The sequence below is a fragment of the Podarcis erhardii genome (genome assembly GCF_964252035.2).
Source record: "Podarcis erhardii genome assembly, chromosome: 3".
NCBI classification, from domain to species: Eukaryota; Metazoa; Chordata; class Lepidosauria; order Squamata; family Lacertidae; genus Podarcis; species Podarcis erhardii.
The window spans coordinates 64,988,754-65,003,229 of NC_138507.1; the positions used below are offsets into that span (position 1 = coordinate 64,988,754).

General features: G+C 42.2%; 1 protein-coding gene across 1 annotated transcript in view; it reads right to left on the reverse strand.

Annotated features, from left to right (window-relative positions):
* The window catches only part of EPM2A (EPM2A glucan phosphatase, laforin), a 32,379-nt gene that overhangs the window by 8,521 nt on the left and 9,382 nt on the right, over positions 1 to 14,476 (reverse strand). Inside the window, exon 2 of the mRNA XM_081855373.1 lies at positions 9,799 to 9,973. Coding sequence (XP_081711499.1) covers positions 9,799 to 9,973 — 175 coding nt within the window. The remainder of the gene's footprint in view (positions 1 to 9,798; positions 9,974 to 14,476) is intronic.

Consider the following 14,476-nt stretch of genomic DNA (forward strand, 5'->3'; position numbering starts at 1 on the left):
GCTCTCACAGTGAATGAGATCTTCAAGTCCCACTTTCCATATAATAGGGGACGTGAGAAAGTGTGCGGGGCAAAGAAGCACAAATAGTTGGTGTTCTTTTCCACCTCTGTATAATACAGAAGTCAGTTCTGTCAAATGTGGACAGGACAAGAGGCCTACAAAAACGAGTCATGCATATCAGAGCAAGGCAGGCCAACAGAGGGTAAAGGATGGTAAAACTGTCTGGACCTGAAGTGCAGCTGAGAATATTATCTACCCACTGTGACTCATGCCTCCTCTTATATTGATTGAAAATGGTCAAAGAAGCCTGCCCCAAAGCCAGTGATACCCCAGGAGATAGAAGGGTAAGTAGCCATTTGATCCTGAGTGCCCATGAAGACTATTTTACAAGGTGATGCAAAGAGGTGGGGGGAACGTTCTTTCATATGTGGTGGCCTTGTAAAAGGGTAAAAGAGTATTGGGAAATGATCCATAATGAATTGGAAAAAAGTACTTGAAAGTACTTCCCCCACAAAACCAGAATCCTTTCTGTTGGGGATAATTCAAACTAAAATTCCCAGGTGTCAAAAAAAAGTTATTTATGTATGCTACTACTGCGGCCCATGCTTTGTTAGCCCAAAAACTGAAAATGAGCGAGGTCCCAACAAAAGAAGAATGGCAACTTAAGTTGACAGAATACAGTGGTACCTCGGGTTAAGAATTTACCGTAATTCGTTCTGGAGGTCCGTTCTTAACCTGAAACTGTTCTTAACCTGAGGTACCACTTTAGCTAATGGGGCCTCCTGCTGCCGCTGTGCGTTTTCTGTTCTCATCCTGAAGCAAAGTTCTTAACCCAAGGTACTACTTCTGGGTTAGTGGAGTCTGTAACCTGAAGTGTCTGTAATCTGAAGCGTCTGTAGCCCGAGGTACCACTATATGCACAACTCGCAGACTTAACATATAGAATAAGAGAACAAGAAGAGCATACGTTTAAAGAAGATTGGAAAACGTTTACTGAATACATGGGAAATAATTGTGTACAGCTGAAAACTCTAGCAGCATTGATAAATTCAACAGCGTAAACGAATTTTGATGGATGCAACAATGGAATGGTATAGTTTTTGTAAAATATGCAGGGATTTATGATATGTAAAATGAACCATGGAAAGAGAAGGGAAGTCATTGATATCTTAAGAATGTAACATGAGTATTTTAAATTGTAAAACAGAAAACTTAATAAAATTATATACAAAAAAAACAAAACTATCTTACAAGGATTACCACTGACCTGGCATTCTCATGTAAGGACTTGACAGCAAATTCTTCAGCATGAATCTAGACTCATTTTTTCTAGATTTTTCTCTAATCTTGGGTTTTTGTATATGTTGTGTGGGGAGGTTGATAAAAAACCAGTATGGAGGAGATCTCTTCCCCTCAAGACTAAGGAATAGGCCAGGTTCTGGAAGTTTGTGGCAATTTGAAAATTGAGCCAAAAAGAGCAGAGGAAACATGGGATCCTGGGAAGTCACTTTTACAGAGTGTTCCTTCTGTCACAATATTTTAATTAGTTTAAAGATGCCAAAGCACCAAATGCTTGGATGACTCCCTTCCCACCTTTGTAGATTCTTAATTAAATTTGACAATTCACTCTAGATATAGCTGAAGCCACACATTCTTTTCATTTAATCAATACACACGTGAATCATCTTCTCACCCACAGAGATGTTGTGAGCCTAGAGCTATAAAAGATCTTTGCTGTTTTGACACTATTCTGCACTGCACACTGCCACTCTGAAGCACTAAAAAAATCAGCAGCCTCATAAAACTTGCTTCTAGTCTCATGAGCAACCCATCCCTGTCCAGAAGCCTTGTAAAAAGCAGCCCCATGTAAGCAGACTTTAAGTGATGCGTTTAACTTGCTTGCATCTATAATGAGGCACTATGTGGCCATCACCTATGGTTAAAAGCTAAACGCTTGCCAGAATTAAGCTACTTTGCAGAAGGAATTGGTAATAAAGTCACTCACCAGCCATTAAAGTTGTTTATACTGCTGATTTTGATTAGATGAAAGGCAATGCATTCTTTTCAAAAGCACAGCAATGAAGTCCTACTTAAACTCTGCTAAGTTGTCAAGAGAAACAGTTCACTCTACTTGACCAGTCATGTGCTGGCTCAATCTCTTTGAAAGCCGCTCCACACTCTACATGGCAGATGTTCTTCCAGAGGGTCTGGCACATGTCCAAAGGTGAACTTTACCAGTCTGATCATATGCAGCATCAGGTATGCCTGAGTCCATTGATTTGAATGGGCACACTAACACTGCATAGGATTTGGCTATGTTACATTTGAACATAGCTTATTAATGCACAATGGACGCATCAAGGAGCAGTGACTAATTTTGGATTCCTGATCCATGCACTCTTTTTTAGATTCTCATTTTCCTTTCCGAGCTTCTGCTGCTCACTGGTACATAGTGCTCTGCCCCTTGCAGCGTTGAGCTCTCTGAAGGGAAAGAAGAGTGGTCCGGCACATTTGTTCAAAGGCAAAATTGAAAGAGGTGAGATAAAATCAGGTCCAAATTCCAAAGGGCAGTCCAGGCAGGTCAGAGGGAGAAGTGGGCAGCAGTGGGGCAAGGAGCAAAGAGAAACTTGCAGGATTTGGGAGCGAGCAGGAAAAGGCAAGGTCAAAGTGATCAAGTCTGCATTTGATAAAAGCATACTTCATTTTATATGGAAAAAAATAGTGACTAATCATAGAGAAGAGGAGTAAACCAAGATAAAGAAATGGTAAGGCCAGGCCTTAGATCCCAGCAAACTTATGGATTTCAACAAGAGATGCAACCATTCTGGTGGCTGGAAGGCACATGATTCACTATTCACCAATCAGCATATTATTCAAAATGGAAAGTCTCAATTTGCCTATCACCTGTTCTTAATTTATTTGTATACAAGCTTTTTATTGAAAAGAAAATCTAGCTTTTACCTTTGTGTATGGTGCCATTTAGCTTCATTGTTCTGTGCCACTACATCACAAGCGTTTTGTGCACAATTATAGTAGCTCATTAGCTATAAAGACAGCTAAGACTAAGATACCTATTTTGTTTTTTCTGTTACTCTTTGGAATTACCCACTGCCTTGCGGGATATCTTCGGGAGAAAAAAATGCTAAGGAGTAAAACCCTATACAAATCCAGAATGGAGTCCCTAAGACAGTTGGATGGTGCCTCGCATGCCTTCTTCTGGCAACTCCTACAGCCAAGCTGGTGCCAATTGTATTGCTCTGCTTTCCTTTGGACCACACCAGCAGGGCCGAGGGGAGAGTGCTGTCATCTGGGCAGCCCAGGAGAGCCATACTTGCTTGCGCCCTGGAGAGCTCACTTTGGTAAAACAACTTGGGAAGCTCATTTTTCATCTAAATGGTATAATTAGGAGGAACAGAATTTTGTATTTATAATTTCTTTCTTATTTGCTACCGAAGCTGTATGTTTTAAGACAATTCTACTCCAGGGCTTTTATATGGCAGAAATGAAATAGACTACAATACATTTTCTATGCTCATTTCCCTCTTTTTTCATTATTTGTGGCACACTGGTGAAAAGTAATTAAGCACTGGCAAATTTTCTTCTTAGATGTTATTTAGTCTACTTATCTGAGATCCTCACAAGGGAACAGACTTGGCAACTAAAAGGAGGCAGGCACCTTTTTATCACTGTTTAACACCACATTATATAGTGATATACAACATGTTTAAAACCATGGAATAATAAGTGTTATGTCACCTGCTTATGAAACTATTCATGCTGAATTTAAGAGTCTGGTTTTCTGCCCTACAAGGTGAATAGTGCATTATATTTGCTATATCAGGCAGAAAAATTATTAAGCTGTCCGCCAAGACCCTTAGCAATTGCCAGGTAGCCCGTGGAAGGGAGTTTAGAAAATCCCAGAAGGAGCAGCATGAGTGATAATGGGTAGTTAATTGGTCCATTCATTATAATAAAAGGACAATTCACTGATGGAATCCTGTCATTGTTCATTCAGGGATGGGGAACTTGTAGTCCTCCAATTGTTGTTGGACTCCAATTTCTTCAGCCACAGCCAGCATGGTAAATGGTCAGGGATGATGGGAGATGTGGTCTAAAAACACCTGGAGGGCCACAGGTTCCTTATTCCTTATATAGACTAAAGTGCAACCCTATACCCACTTACCTAGAAGTAAGCCTCGCTGAGCTCAATGAGACTTACTTCTGATATGTGCTGCATAAGTCAGCTTGCTTCATTTACAGAAAGGGGGGGAAATCCCCAACATAAAGAACTGATTTGCAGAGTAGTTTAAACCTCTTGGGTTTGCCAATTGGAAGGTCAGCGGTTCGAATCCCCGTGATGGGGTGAGCTCCTGTTGCTCATTCCCAGCTCCTGCCACCCTAGCAGTTCGAAAGCACGCCCCCCCCCCAAAAAAGTGCAAGTAGATAAATAGGTATCACTCTGTCGGGAATGTAAACAGTGTTTCCGTGCACTGCTCTGGTTTCGGTGTTCCGTTGCACCAGAAGCAGCTTAGTCCTGCTGGCCACATGACCTGGAAAAACTGTCTGCAGACAAACGCCAGCTCCCTCAGCCTGTAAAGCGAGATGAGCGCCACAACCCCAGAGTCATCTGCAACTGGACATAACTGTCAGGGGTCCCTTTACCTTTACCTTTTTATGCATTATGTAGCAAGTTACCAGTAAAAATAAGCAATATTCTCCTAGCATCATGAAAACCTGGAGTGCTAATTGTCTCCCCCACAGTACCTTTATTCCTATCTTTCCACCTCAGTTGTCTGAACAAAGAGTAAGTGCTTTCTCTTTTTATAGGAAGGGGTTAATTTCACTCTCAAAATGATGAAACCCATTTTATCAACATGACCTCTTCGCTTGGATTTAATTTTAATGGAAAAAATGCATGTTCTGTCCAATTCCTTTACTCTTTTGTATCTATCAGGTATTTAGAATCTTGGTAAAAAGTTGTGGGGAGTGGGAGGGAGAATATGGAATGAGACACATCGTTCTGATTTTCAAGTCTTCAATGTTACTTAGCCAGTAAAGAGGAAATGAAATCCATATTTCAAACAGGTTGGCAAACTGACAGAGCTCAATTTTTTTTATCGTGGTTCACGGAGATTTGAACAACATTTTTAACTGTTATAGGAGCTGTACATCTAGCCCCCTGAGTATCACAATAAAATCTCCCGCTGCATAGCATTAAAGTGGTGAAATGGGAGATTTTTCAAATGAGCCTCTTAAGTACTCTCTCTACAAGCACAGCCACAATTCAACTGTTTGGAATTTTGTTTTCTGCAGAAACAAAAGGTCTCTTGGGGGAAAAACTGCAATGATTCAGTAATGTTTGTTTACTTTTTAAAATAAGAAATGTTATAAAAAACTAAGCTATAGGCGAGGAATATGCAAGTTTTCTTCTGATAAACCATATATAGGCTTCTGAGCTAAAATATGAAAGTTGTAGATAAGCCTGCAACAATATACAGTCCAAAGACACAATAAGGTTGCATCGGTAGGATTCTGGAATCCACGAGGATTTGAACTTATGTTCTCTTATGATATATGAGGAGGCAGGGGGAAAGAGTCCCCGTGCTCTCACTGGGCCTGTGGGGTGCTAAAGTATTGTCCAGAGCAGAGAGGAAGGAGAAAGTACATTTATTTACTTACTTCAGAATAAATACACTCAAGGAATACTCAAGTGGTATACAGGCACTACAGGCATATACCTCTGGATTCACACATAGCTGCAGCAATCTCAGGGCCAGCTAGGGAGGGGGAAGAAATTCAGATTGCACTGAAAGGTGAACCCACCTAATTCACATGTTCTGAAACACAGCCATCCTTCAAAAATTCAATGACTTTTGCAACACAATTTTCCAGCTAAGCGATGTGTACAAAAACACATATATTGGGGTGAGTGTGCATTAAAATTCACATGTCTGAGAAAACAACATACAAAAATGTGTATATTAGGGGACACAGCTAACCTAGAAGCTCAGCTTGCTGGGGTGCCAGAAGAAGTCCAAAGTGTGGATAAGTGATGATGAGCTTGGCCTATGAAGTTTTGTAGCCAGTAACTAAGATTAAAAGGCTTTCTCTATTCTAGAGGCTATCAGCAGAAACAAAAGAATAAAGCTTGAGGAACAGTCACTGTAACTGGAAGACTGTTGGGAAGAGAAAGTGTAACGCGAGAAGAATGATTGGCTGCCTACCCTGGCTTGGAGAAGTGTCTGCAGACTGGATTCATGGGTGAGGGGAAATTAGGTCTGTTTGCCCTAAACAAACCCCAGACAATATTTAATGAGTGGAATCAGTGAAGATTGGGAAGCATGTCTGACTTTATCTGAGATTCTGTGCAGTAGAAGCAATAGGGATGATGAAGGGGAGCATTTGTTACCCATAGCGAGACATCTAGATGAAACAAATATACTATAACAAGCCAAGCTTTCAAGCCTTGGAACCATGATGGGTTCAGAGAGATGGAGGACAATTTGTATTTCATACAGTGTTTTAGATACAGACATATATATAGAGAGGGGGGGCACACACACATACATATATATATATATATATATGTTGCTGTATACACTTGTTTGTGAGTATAGTGCTTAGCTCAGTTTCCATAGGATCAGGCTGCCAATTGGAGTATTTTTAAGACAACAGCTTACACAGTAATAACAACAGAAAACTTAGGGTGACATTACTTGACATTGCTTTGCTCTTTTTTTCTTTTTTTGCTGCTCAGTTACTTACGTGGGATATTTAAATGATAAATGATGCACTAAATATATTTAACTTTCCTGAGCTATTTGAGTTCCAATGCTGTTTGGTCTGAAATCAATGGCAGAATTCCCACTGACTTCAAAAGGGACAGGTTAAACCCATTAGCATGCATTAAAAGCAACTCAAGTCTTGTTTCCCTGTTTTAAATGAGAGCCTGTATCTAGACTCTCTTTAAAACTTACAATACAATCAATGACTTTGGCTCTGTAGCTCATTATTTTTTAGCCTTGTTACTGATGCAGTTGCTATTGAACTTCTAGGGAAAGAGAAGGGGAATTGGGCCTCAGAATTTAGTTCCAAAGGTAGAAATCCCAATAGATGCCATAGCTCTGTTCTTAATTAATTATTTAACCACAGGGCATCTTTTCAGCTTTCTACTCAAATGGCACAGCTCACTGAATTCCAGTTAAAAGTCGTCACTTTCTCCACCATAGTTCATGCTATAATTTAGCAATAAAAAATCACTCCAGGGTGACACTTAGCACACAGGTTATTTTTCTTTAAACAGCTGAATGGATTTCTTGCTTCTCGTTCATACTTAGTTCTCATGTACATACATACATATAAATATATATTTATATTCCAGACAAAGCATTTTTCTTTTCAGAGGTATTTTAATAATTCACTGTTGACTTTACCTTTATTAACGATGATTAGAAGTTTTAATGGCCTTTATGAAACAATTAATTTTGTTACAGCAAGGCAAAGAGTCAAAGCTAACATAGCCACTACCACAATACTTGCTGCAATTGTTCTTATTAAAATACTTATCGAATTTTTTTTTACAAATCCAATGCATTTTGAGTATAAGACTTTTCCATTTAGGGTAAGCAATAAAGCAATCTTGAAAACTACTTATACCTGACTTCAAGGTGGCATTTCGAGTTAAGCTCATTATCCATTCCCAAATGTTATATTTGAGGCACTGCAGTACCACACTGCACATATTCATGCCTAAATGGTTGGCAGTTAGGCCTGCATGTGGGACTATGTGCTGACAAGGCAACAAGCATTAGAAGATGTTGCCATCAGTTCTTGGGACCTGACTACATTTGTAGTGTGGTGGGGATCTGGAAGATCAGACATTATCCAAAGCTTGAATCTGAGTTGCAAACTACAAGCTACCATACTGACCAGTTTATTTTCAATTATTACAGCAATATTACAATTACACTACACTTGATCCAGCAAGGGAAAACTATGTGCTGAAGAAAGGTTACATGCACATAGCCAGCATGGATGTGTATCTGCACGGTTATACTCAGCCGGTCACTTTCAACGCTATTATTTTTTAAATGTATGACTGGAGCTGTATCAAGGCTGTAGGCTTGGGTAAGGAGTAAGAAGAGATGGGCGGAGGAAGGGGTGCAGTGGGGGCGGGCTGCCCTGGGTGTTACCACTGGGGGGTGACAAAATGCCAGGCGGCACTCACCTCGGGGCCTGCAGCGCACCCGCTTCACATGTCTCTCCTGTGACGCAGTGGCTTGGGCACCTACAGGCTCCGCGCTGCCCCAAACGGTCTGCCCCCCCCAGCTGTAGGGCAGCTGAGTGGGAGGAGGCAGGCAGACCCCTTGGAGGCCCCACGGAGCATCCTGCCCCAGCTTGCCCCACCCCCCCAGGTGGGTGGCCCCACCCCTGGGCGCAGGGCACGTGCGGCACCCAATCGGCTTGCTCTGCCACTGTATGAACCCCAACTTTTAAAGAGCATATTTGAAAAAATCTAGATCACTTCAAAAAGTCACATTGTAATACATCTCAGTTTGAATGTTCTGCCTTTCCAAGGCTGGTTCCTTTGGGGCAAACGACAACTTTCCCCTTATATATCACATCTTCAAATGCACATACACCCAGTGGTTTTCCTTTCACATATGAGGTTTCTTTTTAAGATTAGTTATTTATAATTACATTTATACCCCACCTTTCGTCCAAGGAGTTCAAGAATAGGGGAAGCATTCTTAAAGAGCCAACCTTGGCATCTGGTGCTCTCACATAGCTCTATCCCATTTGCTTCATGTTGGGCAGCCTCAGCCTTACAAAAGGAAGCCAGCTGCACTTACAGTATGGCAGTTCTGTGGCTTTGTTTAAAAGAACCAAACTTGCTTATCTCCAAGTGTCAGGCACCTGGCACCGTACCTGTCTACCAGTCTTACACCTACTGCTGCCCAGCTTCCTGACCCAGCACCTGGCTTCATTCTCAGCTGCCAGCGTCTGGCTCTGCTCATCGCAGTTTGACTGTGAATTCCTTATCTCATCTCTTTGTTTTCCATGTTTATTCTCTTCACCATTCAACACCTGGCATCTGTTATTACCACTATTAGTCAAGATGTTGAAATTGGAGATTAGCTACCTATCTGCAGATGTTGTACAATGCTATTGAGAATCTTGTTTACTGGACAATAACTATTTTAGTTCTAGAGGGCAGACAGGACAATGCTTTGCTACTTCAAATAAAGACGACAGCAGCTGGTGTTAAAAATAAGCATCCCGTGTCATAATCAGATTGTCATTTGACACAATGGGTCAGATGTTTCTAAAATTATGTAAGTTAAGTTGACTGGCAGTTTTTCGCATTAGCTGATTCCAATAATTGATCTTCCAAGTGGTATCAGTAAAGGAGACCACCACTTATCAAGTGCCCCATAAAAGCATGCAAAAGCAGTCTTCTGATCATCTAGGGCAGCTAGAAATTCACCTTGAGGGTGGGGGAACAAATGTGTAAATGTGAGTTTCTAGTCAGCACAACTGCAAGCAAAACTTTTGAAAATGTGGCTGGGGTATCTAAGCACCCACATGTTTGCATATGATCATCCATCAGCAAATAATATGAAGTATTTTGTTTTCCCAGCTAAGTCTTCAATTTTAATCATACTTATTAGGACATAAATCATACTGAACGCAGCATGACTTGCTTCTGAGTAGACATGCTTAGGATCATGAAGTAAATCACCATCTTCCCATGCTGTTTTTCATAACACCTAATCTCTTTTTTTTTTTTTTTGTTACCTGGAGTAGTGAATAGCTTGATGTCCAGCAATATTAAAATAGAAGTCAGTTGTATGTTTCATTTCATCAGTATGGCCAGAAACCTCAATCCAATGGCCTATTGGGAGGCAGTAAACTCCATCAACCAAATTGCTTGGGTTATAGACACTACATCGATCATGGTGGGGCCCGTTGCCTGAAATGAGAACACACACAATTTGTCAGTCAATATAGCTCAATGGTGTAAAAACAAAGAGCTCTGAATTCATGGGATTTTCATTCAGTCGGCAGGGCGGGTACACATTATAAACACACACAAACACACATATTATAGGTTGACCTGGACTTAATCATGCTTAGAGTAGACCTATTGAAACTTAAGTCCAATTGATTCCAGTTGCTCTGCCATAAGCATGACCAAGTCTGGATTCAACCCTATGTGTATCCTGTTGTGGGGAAAGCAAGACAGCCATCCATTGGAGTAAAAGTCATTTTCCTTCAGGAAATGGAAACACAAGGTGTCGTGTAAGTAAAACCTAAATTTAAAGGGGGAAATAACTCCTTTCATTAACTGTCACTAGAATTCCTTTTCTCACAAGCTAATGACCACATGTGCAAAATGTTACTATTCAGCGATGCCTTCAAAATGCGGTTTCATCTACAAGGTTTTCTAAAATTTTCACCTTTCTTATTATAAATCCATCATTCAAGGAAGCAGATGTAGTCAGTACTCCTGAGCAGACGACTGCCACATTATGTTTCTAAATGAAGTGACCTAGACACCAGCAACCACTTTGTGCTAATTCTGCACCAGAGATTTCAACACACATTGTTTATCTGTGCATTCCTTCCCTATTTCAGGCATTAAGAGTGCCATCTGCTGTGTAAAACATGGCATGTGCCACCATGAAATCTCTTGCCTGGATTTGTAAACCCTAACTCCACATTTGGAAAGCCAAACAAAGTTTTTTCTAGCTTTTGCAGACTATTTATGAAACATCTGGTTAATTCTTGTTTTAAAAGTAAGGCGTACTTTAGTGAAAGAGAATAGAACTACCAGAAAGGTAGATCAAAGAGACAGGAAGTAATATCAAATATGGATCAAATCCTGCATAAATCACCATTAGCCCAAATGGACTTGTTCCTGAGAACAGAGACTCCTCCACAGAATCACCACCAGGCCCCCAAAGTAAAGCAGTACTGGGGACGACTTCTTCTTCTTCTTCTTCTTCTTCTTCTTCTATGCCCCCCCCCCCAAATTGCGGGATCAGTTTGGTCTTGAGCCAGAGAATAAAATCAAAGAGGCATCTAAAGGAGAAAATGTTGTGCAAATCTGGTAAATTGAAAAAGGTCTTCCTTTTTCTTTTTAAAAGTACAAATGCACAGGAAAACACATACATACACACTTGCCCACAATCAATCTTAGGTTTCTAGAACTTATGGTGGGCAGGGAAGTACTAATTGACACAAACAGACAACCGCGCAAAGTGTGAATACATCCCATCAAGCACTGCCCAATGATGTAGATGGGAAACATAAGGGTAGATTTCAGAGGCATAAAACTGGAAGTCCTCATGTGTGAATGAAGATGCACAAAAGACCATATGGAAACTGCTACCTACATATGCATTAACGCCCCACTGTGGACACAATCAGATAATGGTGACAAGAGATGAAGTTCTAGACCTTATTGAGAAATTGAAAAAGGACAAACCATCAGGTCCAGATGGATTTAATCTAAGAGGGGGGAAATCCATATGAGATTGGGGGCGGGTTATGGGGAGGGAAGGAATGGTATCCCCTGATAGATCTTTTCTCTTGTCCAGACCAGACCATTCTGGCAATAGGGGAATTGGAAATGCTAAGAGCAGGAGCAGCTACTGAATTCAGCTCATGCCTCTCCTCCTGTGAGAGACACAGATCATCTCTCCAGGCCTTTAATGAATACCAAAAGATATACTCATTCACAATCTGTTCCTTTGTTTCAGAACAAATGAAAAATAAACCTAACAGGCTCTTTTAAGTTCAGCTTTCTATTCATTCTATTCTATCCAGTGTGGTGTAGTGGTTAAGAGCGGTAGTCTCGCAATCTGGGGAACCAGGTTCGCGTCTCCGCTCCTCCACATGCAGCTGCTGGGTGACCTTGGGCCAGTCACACTTCCTTGAAGTCTCTCAGCCCCACTCACCTCACAGAGTGTTTGTTGTGGGGGAGGAAGGGAAAGGAGAATGTGAGCCGCTTTGAGACACCTGAAGGGGAGTGAAAGGCGGGATATCAAATCCAAACTCTTCTTCTTCTTCTTCATTCTGAAATTACTTCAAGCCCAGATTTGGATGTACTCCCTTGGTGTTACTCTGAATTAGCAGATTTAGTTGATCAGTCCCCAATCCACACATACAATCAAAACAGGCTTTAGGGCCAATCTTGAAGGCTGAATTTCATGTAGAAATATCTGGACATAAAATACTCTTGTACGTGGCAGAATATGCAGCTCACATCTGGCAAAACCATAGTAGGGCATCAAATGTATAATACCGTATTTTTCGCCCTATAGGACACACTTTTTCCCCTCCAAAAATGAAGGGGAAATGTGTGTGCATCCTATGGGGCGAATGCAGGCCTTCGCTGAAGCCTAGAGAGCGAGAGGGGTTGGTGCGCACCGACCCCTCTCGCTCTCCAGGCTTCAGGAGAGCCCCACCGCCAGCCCCACAAGCTCGGGGGACAGCGGGGAGGCGGAACGCCGCCATCCCGCTGTCTCTCGACGCCCTTTGGAGGCTGGCTCCCCACCAGCCTCGCAAGCTGGAGGGGACAGCAGGGAGGCGCAGCCTGCTTCTCCCCCCGCCAGCCCCGCAAGCTCGGGGGACAGCGGGGAGGCACAGCGCACCATCCCGCTGTCTCTCAACATCCTTTGGAGGCTGGCAGCGGGGAGACGCCTGCTTCTCCCCCCCCCCCGCCAGCCCCACAAATTCGGGGGACAGTGGGGAGGTGCAGTGCACCATCCTGCTGTCTCCCGACGTCCTTTGGAGGCTGGCGGCGGGGAGAAGCCTGCCTCTCCCTGCCGCCAGCCCCGCAAGCTCGGGGGACAGCGGGGAGGCGCAACGCGGCCAGGCTTAGCTTCAGCCCTGGGAGCCCGGCGCTGGGCTCCCACGACTTGCGGAAAGCTGCATGATCTGGGGGCTAGGGTCTTCCCCCGTCCCAGCCCCGCGCCTGGGGGGGAAATAATTTTTCCCCCTTTATTCCCCCCCCCAAAAAAAATTAGGTGCGTCCTATGGGCCGGTGCATCCTATAGGACGAAAAATACAATATATCCTCACATGCAGGGACAAGAAATATCACCGGATTTACCTATTTTTGCTCAAAAAGGAGTTAACATAGTATCACACCCTTCATGAGGAAGCTTTTTGGTGTTTTGAGGGAAGGACTGCGATTGGCTACTCAGTTTGTAATTTTAAGCAGTTACACATTGAAAAATAAATGTCTGAAATATACCACTTTAGAAATAATGGCTGTTTAAATCATCAACCTTTTTCAGTTTCCACATATCCCCTTCTCCCATACAGAGTTTAAAGGACAAAATTAATCAGTTTCCACCCACCTCCTCTTTCACTTGCTGAATAATAAAAGAAAGAAACACAAAAATCACTTTGGAATAGGGATGTGGCCAAACAAAGAGCACATTAGTAAAGTCCAGATCAATTGACAAATACATTTTTCTCTCATTGCTATAGCTTTAGCTTTCCTATTTGGATAAATGTAGTTTTAAGAATTTCTTTTTTAAAGAAAGTGTTTTCTTAACATAAAATAAAACACAACCTTGTACAGCACCATTGCAATATTTAATCCATTTCATTTACAAATCACACAAAAGCTCACATCCTAGAAGTTAGCTCAAGGAGGTTCATGCACGGGAAGGTCCTGGTCCTTCCTTTCCACTGTAACCATCCTTGCCTGGTTTTTGCCCCCGTCCTACATTGTCCAGGAGCAGTTTTCCAGGGGACAGAACAGCAACTGCTGACATTTCCACTTACAAGAATTAGATAGCAGGGAATGGGAAAACCCTATGCTTGAGACCCTGGAATACTACTGCCAGTCAGAGTAAACAGTACTAAGCTAGATGGACAAATAAAGCAGCTTCCTATGTCCTTCCTAATATTGATTGATTGATTGATTGATTGTATTGATATAGCACCTTTTCCTCCAAGAAGCTCAAGGAGGTATACATGGTTCTTCCCTCCCCCATTTTACCTTCATAGCAACTCTGTAACGTAGGTTGTTAGGTCCAGAGACAGTGACTGGCCCAAGGGTTCCCAGTGAGCTTCATGGCTCAGTGGGAATTTGAACCCTGTTCTCCCAGGTCATAGTCCAACACTTTAACCATTGCATCATGCAGTACTGGCTTTCCAGTACACACACAAACACTTCTACCACACTAGAGAAGGAGCGGTTGAGAAAGGGCCTGTTGAAGCCTGTAGGCTGCTCTCAGACTCTTTTGCTCTTGTGCAAACACAATTGGCATGGGGAAGATGGTTTCTGTGCAAGGACACTTTGCTCGACGTGGTGCGCAAAGCCTAAAAGCTGGAGCTCTCTGCCTGCATTATGTCCGTTACTGGTGTGGCCTGGATATCCTATGTGGAAGAAGATTTTCATGTCTAAAGGCTACGATTAAAAACAATGGAGCCCATCACTGACAAACATTAGGAA